Source organism: Cetorhinus maximus, chromosome 4, assembly GCF_964194155.1.
Source record: "Cetorhinus maximus chromosome 4, sCetMax3.hap1.1, whole genome shotgun sequence".
Lineage (NCBI taxonomy): Eukaryota > Metazoa > Chordata > Chondrichthyes > Lamniformes > Cetorhinidae > Cetorhinus > Cetorhinus maximus.
Window position 1 is genome coordinate 88242067 of NC_135882.1, and position 15111 is coordinate 88257177.

General features: G+C 40.1%; 1 protein-coding gene across 1 annotated transcript in view; it reads right to left on the reverse strand.

Moving 5' to 3' along the window:
- Positions 1 to 13924, reverse strand: part of LOC144679743 (syntenin-1-like) — a 29427-nt gene extending 15503 nt beyond the window's left edge. Inside the window, exons 1-4 of the mRNA XM_078540451.1 lie at positions 13802 to 13924; positions 5011 to 5081; positions 1601 to 1679; positions 274 to 381 (exon numbers count right to left, since the gene is read on the reverse strand). Coding sequence (XP_078396577.1) covers positions 274 to 381; positions 1601 to 1679; positions 5011 to 5061 — 238 coding nt within the window. The 5' untranslated portion in view covers positions 5062 to 5081; positions 13802 to 13924. The remainder of the gene's footprint in view (positions 1 to 273; positions 382 to 1600; positions 1680 to 5010; positions 5082 to 13801) is intronic.
- Positions 13925 to 15111: the final 1187 nt, after the last annotated feature.

The window sequence follows — 15111 nt, forward strand, 5'->3', positions numbered from 1 at the left end:
AATCTTTTAGAAATATTACACGTCTCTTCCCACAATGATTTAGGATCTTTTCCATTAGCTAAGTAGTTTTATCCTTACACTGAGAAAATATAGAGATGTTGATCTTGGTAGCACTTTTCGTAGTCACGTTCTGCAGATTTCAACTTGGTCACAATATGTCAATTGAAAATTAACTGCCACATCATGTTTGGGGTGGTGGGGCGGGTGGGGGTTAGTGGAAAATTACAATTGCTTAATCATGCCGTTTGGTAAAAATACTAAGAAACGCATCATCACTTGCCTCTGATACTGCAACCATAGCCATGTTCTTTTGTATCTCTCCGTCATTCAGACTAAGTCCCATATACTGAGACAATTCAGGATACAGACAGGGATAAAGGCCTGCAAAAAATTCAAAGGTTTTTCAGACTGTGCAGTTTATTCTACAAAAATGTAGTTGACATGTGAAAATAACCAACTTTAAAACCAAGCAATATAGGTAATAGGTTTCAAAGCTAAACTCAAATCTAGCTTCACCAGAGCCTTATTACCTATATACAGATAAGTTACAGCTTTAATATAGAAAAACCCCCGAGGCACTTATTTTTAAGGGTAAGGAGTGAAAGAATAAAAAGAATGGACATCATATCATTGAGGATCTCTAGACAGACGTGTGATTTATATAAATATATCTATATCTCATCAATAATGATACACATATAAACTCCCAGCCTGTGTATTCCTATCAAGTAAATAAAGCCTTCCAATCTAAAACTATTCTCAATTAATTTCAATACCTTTATAATTTCTCTATCATTTACTCTATTTCGCATTAATTTGTTTATTTTAAAACATTACTTTATTATAATCAAACTTTAAAAATACCAGCATAATACATTTTCTCAACTCTATTAGAGCCTCAACTCTTATGTACAAATACACAATCATGGAAAAAGAGCCTGTAAAAAAAAATGATTTAATCACCACAAATTAGTATAAAATACTGGAGAGAGATAAAACAGTGTACTCTTCTGGTACCATGAGCTATCTCCACACCACATGATCTCACATGCATGCCTTGGGGATCCACTGGCATTTCTTTCAAGTGAAATATGCCACTTAATACAAATGCGTTGTTCTGTTGCCAAAGCTCAATCATCTCCAAGGCCACAAAGTCTAATTAATTAATTATAGCCTCAGGTCAATCAAATAGGAAACTCCCTGTCCTAAAACAGAGCATGATCTGGCTCATGCTACAAGCATGATGTGCCTTAGACACACAAATCCTGCCCAGCACCATAAAAAAGGCAGAGGGAGCCATTTGAAACACATATTGAACCCATTCAGAAGCAAAAAACAGTACTTCTGCAGTCTCTTAACTATGTCACCTGTCATACTTGAAAGCAAGGTTCTGACTACAGTACGATCAATTAAACTTTGAACTGACTCAACATTTGCTTAACAGCAGTTTGACTTTACAGCCTTAAAAGAAAATAGCTTCACATTATTTGGCATAATGCTCTTGCTCTTATGAACAGTGCATCACCTAACTCATTATGAGCAGTGCCATATTACAAACCTTCTCTCTTCCTAACCCTCTCCCACAAAGCCAGTAACTTACCACCATCTGAAGTTGGACAGGTTGCATTTTCAGACAAAATTGCAGGAGTTCCAGAATTTGCCACATATGAAGCTTGAGCCTATAAAACATATTGAACATTTGACATACTGGCATTCCAATAAGCAATTTTGAAAAATGTATTCTATTCTTGTTGGGTACATGAAAGAAAAGGAAAAAAGAAAATAGAAAAAAAAGGGGGGGAAAGCTTGCATTTGAGTATTGTTTTAATACTGGCGACACTCTAGTGGTTAAGTTTATAACTGACCTGATATGAATATCAGAGTAAAGGATATTATCATTTGATAGAATATATATGATAGATGTAGCTGAGGTAATATTGTGCACTTCAAAACAATATTCTCCGTGATGATTCAATTACACTCTAGTTTTCAAAGACAGCCACCAATGTGTGACATTTAAAAATGAACTTCAATGAAATTACGATACTTTACTAGAAGTCAGGTGAAACAATCTGATAGGAAAACAATGTGATCAGCAAATCCATGATAACTGTTGTCTGACAGTGCAACAACCATTATCAGGATCAGCTAGAAGTGAAAGCAAATTCCCAACTCTGTTTATTCCCTTCTGAATCCTTTTAAAACATTTCTATTCAGATGATTATAATGGGATATGATTAAAGTTTATTTTATATTTTTTGTATGATGTCTTGAATGTCACAAATGTTTCTGTTGCATAAATCTAACATTTCCATCGTAACTTTTGAGGTCAATTTATGGGAATTTGTTTTCAAAAACGAAAAATCTAGCACTGTTCTCTCTCAGGCTCTTTCGCCCTATCTCCTATTATTACGAGGTAGAAGAATTAAATAAAGCTCTCACCTGTTTGTTTCAATGAATTTAAATTTTGATCTTCTTCGTCACATTATTGTATGCCAGTATTGTGAACTCCCGTGTTTCTCATGTGCTTTATCCCAAAGCCCTTTACAGTCAAAATACTTCATAAGTCTAAGGATTGTTGTAATGTAAGAAACATACTTAGCTGAAGTAGGGGTGGGGGTGAGGAATGAATGATGGCCAGGACATCTTCAAATAGACACAAGGGGTCTTTTACAACTGCTCAAATAGGTATCAGCACTTGACCTTAAAGCTCATCCAGAAGATGTGCACTGCACATCTAGTCTGTACTGGAGTGTCTACCTAAACCAGATTATGTGAAGTCCTAGAGCAAGTTTTAAACATACAACTTTGAAAGACAAGTTTGTTACCAATTTAGAATAGTGTATTTATATTCCCTGGTGAAAAAGTGCATGCAAGCATGATCTGAGAAATTTGTTTGATCACAAATTTAAGGGATGAAATATTTAGATTTTAGCTCGGCATTCATTACCATCTCAGCTGAGCAATTAATTCACATGATTAGAAGGCATGGTACAGGAAGAAAGATTCTGAGAAGAATTGACAATGAACTAATCTAGAGAAAGAAAATAGTAGTTGTCAATGGAAAATAATCAATCTGGCCAAGGCTTGGCTCTGCCAAAGGGTTGCACTCAAATGTTGTGTCCCCCAGCACTGTTTCATTTTCAACATTTACAATCTTCCCTCAGTTTTATCACAAACTCAAATGCATTTGGATAGTTTGGGCTCATGTGTAGCAAACGGCATTTAATGTGAACAAGTACAAGATTATGTGACTATAGAAGAAAGTAAACAATGGAAATATAAACTAAGTGGCTCTACGCTACAAACAATAGTAGGGGATATTACTGCATAGCTCACTGAAATCAACAGCAGTGCGTAAAAGAGGAAAGAAAACTAACTGATTCTTATAACATTTTACCAGCAAAAGAGCACAAATCTTGAGTCTACACGATATTGGTATGATTATATCTGGAGTACTGGGTACAATTTTAGCTATACTACGGCAAGAATATTCAGGTGCTGAAAACAGTGGAGAAAAGGACAACCAAACTGACATCTGGCTAAAGACATCTCAGATTCAAGGAAAAACTGAACAGCCCGGCATTGTTTACTGAAAAGAAAAAGCCCAAGGGAGAGATTATTCAATGTTCTTAAGGGAGCAGAAATTTGAACCTCAACAATCTATTTTTGAACTTGTTACAAGTTCTGGAGCCAGGGGAAATGGTTAGAAAGGTCTAGACGTAGCTAATTTAAGAGAATAGTAAATGTGTTGAACAGACTGCCCAGGGAGACATTGGAAACAGTATAGAGACAAGGATCAGATGGACTGCAGCTTTATCTGGTCCTATTCTTTACTATAGTCCTATGCAAGGGAAACTGCAAGGCTCAGCACAGATGATCACCTTTGAAATCAAGCATAGGTCGTTAGGATGAAGAGCCCTCTGCAATTTGAGTTTGCGAAGCCTCACTGTATGCATGGACCCACAGCATAAGGCTACCCTCAATTTACCACTGACATTGCCAACATAACTAGAAAACTCAAGGATGCCTACTATAAGAAATTGAATGCCACTCATACTCATGCTTGTGGTGTGTGTCAAGATAGATTACAAAAGAAACTTATGCAACTGGCTGTGCTCCCCTTACTTCAACTCACTGTTAAAAAATAGCCTTATTTTACTTTTTTCTTCATACATCTGCCATATTCTCCATTTCTCTCCCCAATGTGCACCTTACCTTCCGTGACCCAAGAGGTAAAAGATATGTGAAATGAAAACAAATGCTTGAATTAAATAGCAATTAGCATCTATAGATTTCTAATGAAAGCTACAAATCAAAAATATTGTAACCAGTCTTTCTGCCTTACAGATAATGACAATCATGCTGTATATTTTCCTGATTTACAAATGCTAGAAATCAAAGGAAAACAAAGATCATACTTATAGCAACTGTGAACATTATTTCACTTTGATTACTGATCAAGAATAACTAAACCAGGCTTACTGGCAATTTTCTATGAATGTAATCTAATTAATGATACAGTATCAACCTAGACTCAACTGAAATCGTTAGAACCTGGTACCAGTCCTAGTCCTAGGAACCAGGCTCCTATGAAAAAACACAAACACTTGTGTTACTATCTCTGGAACTACCAAGAAAATATCATCTCGAAAATCTCTTCATTCTTCAGGCTCTGGCCTCTTGTACTCTAACCCCATTGTCTCACCATTGACAACTGTACCATCAGTCTCCTAGGCCCCAAGCTTTGGAATTCTCTCTAAATCTCTCCATTTCACTACCTTTCTCTCCTTCTTCAAATCTTTTCTGAAAACCTACCTATGATCAAGCTTTTGATCAGCCCTCCTAAAATATATTTTGGCTTGGTGTCCTTCATTCCTTTATATTTATAGGTTTGAATTACATTCCAGCTATGGTGTTTCATTTTTAGATCCAGCACTTAAGTATCCCTGATTGCTTAATGCATAATAAAAGGAACCTTAACTGGCAAGTACTACATTTTCCACTTACCTGGATCACCTTGTCTACTTTAAGGTCTTCTAAGGACGGGTACAAAGACATCTTTAATCAAATGTAAAAGCCTTAGAGGGAAAAAAAATGAATATTTTGTTCACAGGCATTCTCATGATTTAAAATATTGCAAATTACCACATAACAATGCACATAAATGTATACTTTAAAATATGGCAGAAACAGATACCTGTTGTTTTCAATGGTGACATGTCATACTGATGGCTCTCTTATTCAAGTAATTATCTTTCATATACTAATTTATGATTCCTTATTCTCCAGGTGTACATTAACAGGGAATTATAAACATGATACAACCTACCATACTTGCATTGGATGATGGGGTTGAAATTGTTGGACTTGTCCAGAACATTCTTAGCATCTAAACGTATAGTATAAATCCAGCTGAATTGGAGTAAATTCCAATCTCGCAGCAACAGCACTTTTGTCATTTCAGAAGGGCTAACATTTAGTAAAGGTTACAAGCCATGGTTAGTTCAGAAATAATTAGAAATGCAGAAACAAATATAGTGCAGCATTTTGGTACTGGGAATATATGCATATGTTATTGTTTCTTAACCAGTCTTCCTACAATGTATTATGGTATGTGAACATCATTCAGACATGTACTGTGAATACATTCCCAGAAAGGCAACATACATCTTCCCCGACCCCTTGAACAGCAAGTTTCTTTTTGGTAGGGGGTGGGAGGGGGGTGCAGGTGGAAGTGCAATAAAAGAAAAGGTGATACAGATTCATTATTTATGTTTACACTTTCAATATACTGTTCCATCTCTCTGCCACCTCTCAACTCCTCCACTGTTGCTAAATCATCAGGCTGCTGATGAGCAGAAATTTCCAATTAAACACTGAGAAGACTGAAGCCATTGATTTCAATCCCTGCTCCAAACTCAGTTCCTATCCCTCTCCCTGTCAACCATCTGAGACTAACCCAGATTGTCTGCAACTGTGGTGTCATATTTGACCCCAAGATGAGCTTCTGACTGCATACTCAAGCCATCACCAAGGTTGCCTACTAACAGACTTTGCCCCTGCCTCAGCTCATCTGCTGCTGAAATCCATTTTCATACTTCTGTTACCTCCAGATTTGACTATTCCAATACATATCTGGTTGGTCTTCCACATTGTACCATCTGTAATCTTATGCGTCCTAACTCACACCAAGCCCATTCTCCTATCACTCCTTTGCTCACTGACCTACACCCATTACAAAAATCTTGATTTTAAAATTCTAAACCTTGCTGTCAGTGCCTCTGTGACCTCACCCCTCCCTATTTCTGTAATATCTACAACCCTCCAAGATATCTCCACTCATCTAATTCCGGCCTCTTGAGTATCCCCAATTGTATTCACCACTGACTGATGACCATGCCTTTTGTTGCTTAGGCCCTAAGCTCTGGAATTCCCTTACTACCTCTCCATCTCGCTTTCCTTCTTTAAGGCGCTCCTTAAAACACCTTTGAATAAGCTTTTGGGCGTCTGACCTAACTTCTCATGTGGCTCGGTGTTATATTCTGTTTTGTAATGCTCCTGTGAAGCGCCTTGGAAGGTTTTATCACTTTAGAGATGCCATATAAATAAAAGTTGTTGTTGTATGCAAGTTCAAACCAAAAAGGAAAGCGATTTACACTATTTCTGATCATCTGTTATCTTCAGTTACTTTCAAAATCCTGTTAGTTTTGCAAAAAATGGTCCAATCCTCATCAGGATTGAGGTTGAGTGGAGACAACAAATGAATAAGCACAGATTTTAGCTAAATAGTTACCTTTGAAAAAACATTTTTGATACATCTTTTCTCCCCTTTCCAAGACAGTGGGTGAGGAAAGCTGAATACTTTGCACATTTCATCATATCTACTTATGACTTAGAGCCTCCACACTGTACACTTTGAGTCTGAATTAATAAATGGCAAACTACTTGGGCACAAAGTAGCAGTTCAGCACCTTGATGACAGAGCTGGCTATTGCTTTTCTTGCTCAACACTACAAGAGTATGTTTTACTTTTCAGCCGCTGATAAAAAATATATAATTTTAACAGTTATGGAGTACTTCACCTTTGCAATATTTCAGGTTTGCAAATGAGTAACTGAGCTAGGAGTGCAAAAGATTTGATACCCAGTCTCTGACCACTTAGCTGTTCTCAGCTGGGGCAATGGCTTAACAACCCTGGATTTTGGAGGAGGAGGGAAACAAGTTAGCCAGAGTACCCATTTGGGATTGTAATTTAGCAAACTGCATTGGAAATGTATTATGCAAATATCAGAGGGGGACAGGATTGAGCTTGTTTCTTTTACCAAATGACATTAAATTGCCTCTGGATACTCCAAGCTTTGCTTATGAACGACGGCCATTTGGACAAGGTTTTGGAGTGCAACTGACACCCAATGGAACCTTTTCCAGTATTTGTGATATCATAGTATGATGGTCTCAGCAATCCACAGAACCACCAAGTGATTCCATAATTTAAGCTCCACATTAAAAGAAAGATGTTGAGGCAAGAAGCAGGATACAGCAGAAGTTCATTAGGATTCTGCTTCGAATAAAAATACCAAAACAGGCTTAGATTCAGCCTTTTTTGTTTAAAAAGAACACAGGAGATTATAGAGGCATTTGGAATTATGAAGGAATGGAACAGGGAAGGAGGAAACACTTTCTGTTCTAAAGGGTCAGAGCCAGGGGACACAAGTATAAGATTAAATGGAAGAGATTTAGGATGAAGAACAAAGAAATTATTTTATATAAGCACACATTGCATGAGGCTGTGAAAATGAATGACTGGAATTTATGATTGAAGCATGTCAACATTTAATGTTAAATTAGTGAAATATGAAAAGGCAGCTCAATTCAAGGATAAACACCAATGCAGAGTGTGGTTGGGCAGAACAGTCTGTTTCCATGTTGTGATTCCGATACATGAGTTGGTGGGGGTGCAACAAGAGAAAGAGGGAAAAAAGGAACTGTCAGCCTTAGCTCAGTTGGTAGCAATCTTGAACCCTCAATGGCGAGTCCTACTCCAGGACTGAGCACAAAAATCTAGGCTGACACTCCAGTGCATTACCAAATGTGCACTGCACTATTGGAGGTGCTGTCTTTCAGATGAGACGTTAAACCACTACACTCTCAGGTGAAGGTAAAAGATCCCATGAAAAGCTGAGGAGCTATTTCTGATGTCCTGACCAATATTTAGCCTTCAAACAACATGACAAAAAACAGATTATCCAGTCATTATCATATTGCTGCTTGTGAGATCGTGCTCTGAACAAATTGGCTGCTATATTTCCTAATTTACAACAGTGGCTACATTTCAAAAAGTACTTCATTGGCTGTAAAATGCTTTGAAATACCCAGAGGTCATGAAAGGCTATTTAAGCATAAGTCTTTCTTTTCTTTCTAACTCTCAATCCAATTAAGCAAACTAAAGTACCAAGCATAAAACAAAAATTGAACAGATATTCAATCGCTTTGGAAAACAATTTATATTTATAAAATCATAACCACTAGTTGCTATAACTATCCATTTCTTGTTTTATGCAATTTTTAGCCAGTTAGAGCCTTCACACTGAACATTGCTCAATAGTAGTACAGTTTGATTTGGTTAGCAACATTTTGCAACTTGCTAAGTCAGTCAGACAAGGGATTTTCTGGAACATCTCATGTTAAGATACACCTCAAAATTCTACTGCCTAAGTATCTACGATTCTCCTGAGGATGGATTTATAAAACATCTACTGACCCTTTCTGTTGGTTGGCACTCAAACATATTCACTCTTTATCTCTATGCCCTTCCAGCAACTCCTTTGAGAACTCCATATCTTGGTTTTGATTTTAAAATCAAGTGGTCTGAAGTAAGGAGTCGCAAGTAAAAGTTGAATTCAGTATCAGAGCAGTATTGCAGCAGAAAAATAACTGGTGGTAATAATGTTATTGCACCCCTCACAACATTGCTTTGTTATGTGGAAAGCCTGATAGCCCAAGCATGTCCTCATCCTGCCAGGTGAACATAAATTTTGAATTTTAGACACAATTAAATACAGCATTAAATATATATAGCATATCGAAATCCAAGATTTGGTCAGGTTCAAAATGTAAAGACACAATCCTCTTCAACTGCTGATATTAAATCATTCAAATTAGGTATTTTTGCGATTCACTAAAATAGGTATATTGAAGTAAATTCTGCTGTAGCCAACAAGAACTTCCTGTTACAAAAACCTACTAGTGAAGCAGTCCACTAGACAAGATCAATTCTACTCTCAGGCTTTGAAGAGCGTTTAGGTTTCATATGGGGAAAATGTCACATTTCTAATCTAGTTAACTATTACTAATAAAAGGCATTTCTAAAGTGAATGCCATCTAATCCAATGTCAAGCCTATGAAGTCCATAATTTAGATTTTCAGACAGCAGCTCAAAATTACAGTCATATTATCCAGCTGTAAAACTCAGAACTGTAGCTAACTGGGGGAAAAAATCCCTGTTACACAACACTAAGCTTTGAATTCCAAAACTTCAATTTTGGGCTGGCTGCCAAGAAGTGTACACAAGGACAAGGCACAAGTATCCTCCAAAGTGCTTTCTCCCTATTATATGATGGGTGCCCACTTTCTCCACAGTTGCATAGACAAGTAGCCAAAAGGGGAACAAAACAAATTAACACATTGGCATGCCAACATCTTACCAATAAAAGTACTATCCTTGATGATTTCATCAATAAATCCACTACTACCTGTTGTGACATTTAGCAATATAGGCTACCAAGGTTCTAGATTCAATCCCTGATCAGCGATGAGTTACAGTGATGATGGGATTCTACAAATGACCTCAGCAAAGGTGGAGGCTCACAGAGAGAAACGTAATTTACCAACGCAAGAGATGCAATTACAACCTTGCTGTAAGGAATTAGAGAACACGCTTAGTTTAGAAAGTAGATAACTGCTGGGGGAGGTGTGGTGGAGAAATGATATAATCTAGTACAACTTTTACTATAAATTGGAAGTAATCCTTTCTGAACATATTTTATTGCATAGCAAAACAACATGCTTAATGCTTATAAACATACATTTATATGACAGCTTCAACATGAAAAATGTTTAACCTTGGTTGACAAATAGACAAAATAAAAACAAAGAACCAGGAAGAAATTTGGACAGGTGACAAAAGCCAGGTTAACAGATGTGTTTTGAGCAGGTTTTTAAAACGGGTGGAGCGCGCAGGATAGTGACAGAGGTTTAAGGAAGGAGTTCCGAAGAAAAGTACCGAGACAGCTTTCCAACAGTTGTTGGACAAGGGTAAGGGTTTTTTTTGGGGTGGAGGGGGTGCATGGAAAGCTACAGTCACACAAATAGATTATATTAAGGGCTCAAAGGATTGAAAAGTTATATGCAAGGACATTTTAAAAAATTACAAATGAGGACAAGGGTGTTGTTTAGGCTGAGAGAATATAGGTCAGTGAAAATGGGGATGATGATTGAGCAGAAGTTAGTCGTGGATGGATTGATTACCTGCTGCAATGTGCTGATCAAATTGTAGTTTAACAAGGGCAGTGGATGAGAGGCTGGCAAGATAACATTGAGGATAGTTAAATCTGATGGGACATTGGCATATATAAGGGTTGCATTGAGACATACCAAGTACTGTGGAAGTGGAAATAAGCCATCTTAATGATGGATTGAATATGGGTTTTAAAACTGGATCAAATAGGTTGCCAAAATGACAGCCACTCTGGATCAGTCTTCCAGAGTAGCTGGGGAGGGGTTATAGATTTTTATCAGCCAAAGATGATGGCGTTGGTCTCTCGATATTGAACTGAATAACTTCAAGCTTATCCAGAACCTGATGTTTCACAAGCAGTCTGATGGCACAAGACCATTCAATGTAATCAAGAGAAGTGGCAGAGATAGAAAGAGATATGGTTAGAAAATATATGAATGCTGACCTCATGCCTGAAGATGAGGTCAATGCGTGGCAACACATAGATGTAAAGAAAAGATCATTGAGGAACAGCAGAGGGCACAGTGCTAGAAAGAGAATGGAAGGCACTGCTACAAATTACTAGCATCATGTAAACACAAGTTACACAGAAAAATATCCCAAGCCCTTAACAGAAGCACAATCATACAACAGATGTCAAGCCAAAGAGGTTATTAGGAGGGCTCAACAAAGACAGGGATAATAAGCAGAACTTGGCATGGAAAAGTACAAGCATTAGCTGCTCTGGCTGCATTCCATGCACTGTAACAAATATTGACAATGAATTTAGCCATGTAGATACAGGTAAAGATTGAACCTCGATACAAGAAAGTTGTCACACACTATCTAATCGGTGTTATGAGCATCAGCATAACAGCTCAACCGCACCTTACTCCCAGTTGGTTTATCACCCAAGTGCAAAACACCTGGTATGTTGCCAGACACAGCAAGCAAGAAACATTAAGGAAAGAAAATAAAACTGACACTATGCCATCATGCTGTGCTATCAGATTTAGATTAAACTTTTCTTTTGGGTGACGTGGGATATAGAAGTGTTTTCAAAATTATTTCATTTGAAGTTTTCGGACAAGATCCCTTCTTGAAAAAGAAACCTCCTTAATAACTGGTCAAGTTAATGCAGCAGCTTGGATTTATATAGCACCTTTAACATAGAAAAACATCTCAAAAGAGACCGATTCAGAAAAGGAAAAACTTACACCTTACAGTCTGCAACTTTCACAATTGTTTTCTAATTTTTATACAACATACCAGAAATATCAGAATTAATGTAATCAAATCACCATCTGGGAAAATGTGTCTTGCTCGAAATGCAAACAAGTCTCAGGCTTTTTAATATTTGTTCCTGGAATGTAAGCCAGCATTTGTTGTCTATCTCTAATTGCCCTCGAGAAGGTGATGGTGAGCTGTCTTCTTGAACCCATGCAGTCCATATGGTGTAGATACACTCTCAGTGCTGTAAGAAGGGAGTTCCTAGGTTTTGACCCAGCAACAATGAAGAAACGGTGATATATTTCCCAGTTAGGATGGTGTGCAGCTTGGAGGGAACTTGCAGAAGGTGGTGACATGCATCTGCTGGTTGAAGTCACACATTTGGAAGGCGCTGTCAAGGCATCCTTGGCGAGTTGTTGCGGTGCATCTTGTAGATGGTGTACACCACTGTCATTGTGCACTAGCAAACAATAATGTCCATTTAAGTTTTCCCTACTTTCAAACCACAATGGTCTGTGTGGAGCCCCCATAACATTTTTATACAAGTTTCCTTTGATAGCTGGGCCCCTGAGCTTGTGTGAAAAGGAGCACCAGCAGCAGCATCCCAGCTACTGAGCACTTGGTTACAAGCAGGTACTGCACTCTTGACTGTGATAACTGTGTCGCATGTAAAACTACACCTTGCTTCCAAGGCTGAACAAAACTGTTGGCTCTCCTTTTGTTAAGGAGAAATCCATGGGATTCCATTATAACATTTTTACTAACACACCCCAACTGGAGAAAACTTTAAAGCCGAAATTTTCCAGCCCTTCATACCAGTGGGATCTTTCAGTCCCGCTGACGTAAATGGAGATTTCAATGGCTTGGCAGCCTTGCCATGGGGGATGCTTAAAAATTCCGGCCAGTGTCTGTCACTGTGTTCAACATCTCAAAAAAAAATTACAGAAATGAAACAATAAATAATTTGACTTTAAAAAAAAAGACTTTTTTTTAAAAAGTCCATCTTCCAATGTTAAGCAAATGTTAGTTGCAAATTCGCACTGGAAGGAAAATAAAATAAGAAGCGGAGGATTTAAACTGCCTGGGACCAAAAATAAATACAGCGAGTGACCTACCCACAGGACGGACGCTATGCACTATATGCCCGCTTTAAAGACATTAACTAGTTCAGGATAGCATTATGCCTGACACCATAATGTTCAAGCGCTGGGCCCACAGCAGTCACCCCGATTTGCCACACTCTAGGGTGGTTCTGTTCATCACATCTGTTTTAATGGTGCCACCTTTTGCAGGCAAGCTTCTGAAAAGCCCTTTTTTTGCCTTCTTTCTGTTGCCCTGGCTCTTTTTAAATGTTGTCCATCTATGGTACCTCCCAGTTTTGCATAAGAGATCATACTCCAGACACTGTCCTGTGCCCCCCACACACCTTATCCCCACGCTGCCCCACTGCCCCCTCCCTGGCACTGTCCCATGGCCCCCTTCCCTGGCACTGCCCCATGCCCCCTTTCCCAGCACTGTCCCATTGTCCAATGCCCCCTCCCTGGCACTGCCCAATGGTGCCCTCCCTCCCCCATGCCCTCCTTGCCCCCTCCCCTGGCACTGCCCCCTCCCCCAGCACTGCCCCATGGCCCCCTCACCCCACCAGTGCCCCCCTCACCCCACCAGTGCCCCCTCCCCCGGCACTGCCCCATGGCTCCCTCGCCCCACCAGTGTCCCCCTCCCCGGCACTGCCCCGCGCCCTCTCCCTCCCCCTCTCTGCCTGAGCAGCGACATCCGCCCCAATGAGCATTAATACCCACCCCCTGAGCATCAACAGCTGCTCTTGCCTCACTACAATCCCTGCCCCGATACATGGGGATGAGAGCCCCGGGCCCCTACGATTTAAACTAGTCAACTTCCACCCGGGGACGGTGCGCTTCCATGTCCCTGATGCGATTAGAGACGGTTCCTTCAGGGCGACCAGGTACATAGCCGAAAGAACGGTATCTTAACAAAGAGCTAATGGTAGTTTGGGAGCAGCTCGCCTTAGCTGAGCGGTTCGATGAAGGACAGAATAGACCGAGTGAACCTCACCTGAACAGGCTGCTGCTGATTGATGCTAACCGGTCTGTATCACCGAGCCGCCGCCGCTGCCTTCCCTCCGACTCGTGACGGAGACTCAAGACACCGGAAGGAAACGCGTCATGGAAACCGGCGCATGCTCGCCACGCCCGATGGGGGAGGGGGGCCTCGAGCAGTGTGTGAGCAAGGAGCCGCCGGCCTCAGCCTAAACTGTCAATCAACACCCTCAGGTCTCACCAAGGGGGAGGCTCCCCGCTGCCGGCCTCAGATATAGAACCTCACCAAGGGGAAGGCTTCATCCCACTTTCGCAAGAGAGTTCACTACAGAATCGTGACCTAGTAGACGGCACCATTTGAGTATCGGTTTCACTTAATCAGGCGCTTGTGAGTAATATATCCAACACTCACCAAGCATAAATAAAACATACACAACATAGGGATAAAAACAAAAAACTGCGGATGCTGGAAATCCAAAACAAAAACAGAATTACCTGGAAAAACTCAGCAGGTCTGGCAGCATCGGCGGAGAAGAAAAGAGTTGACGTTTCGAGTCCACATGACCCTTCAACAGAACTGAGTAATATTAGGAGAGGGGTGAAATATAAACTGGTTTAAGGTCGGGGGGTGGGGGGTGGGGGGCGGGGAGAGAAGTGGGGCGGGGGTGGTTTTAGGGACAAGTGAGCAGTGATAGGAGCAGATAATCAGAAGATGTCACAGACAAAGGAACAAAGACGTGTTGAAGGTGGTGATATTATCTAAACGAATGTGCTAATTAAGAATGGATGACAGGACACTCAAGGTACAGCTGTAGTGGGGGTGGGGTGGAAAGACTGAGGGCATTACAGGTATAGATTTAAAAATAATGGAAATAGGTGGGAAAAGAAAAATCTGTATAAATTATTGGAAAAAACAAAAGGGAGGGGGAAGAAACGGAAAGGGGGTGGGGATGGAGGAGGGTGTTCAAGATCTAAAGTTGTTGAATTCAATATTCAGTCCGGCAGGCTGTAAAGTGCCTAGTCGGAAGATGAGGTGCTGTTCCTCCAGTTTGCGTTGGGCTTCACTGGAACAATGCAGCAAGCCAAGGACAGACATGTGGGCAAGAGAGCAGGGTGGAGTGTTAAAATGGCAAGCGACAGGGAGGTTTGGGTCTTTCTTGCGGACAGACCGCAGGTGTTCTGCAAAGCGGTCGCCCAGTTTACGTTTGGTCTCTCCAATGTAGAGGAGACCGCATTGGCAGCAACGAATGCAGTAGACTAAGTTAGGGGAAATGCAAGTGAAATGCTGCTTCACTTGAAAGGAGTGTTTGGGCCCTTGGACGGTGA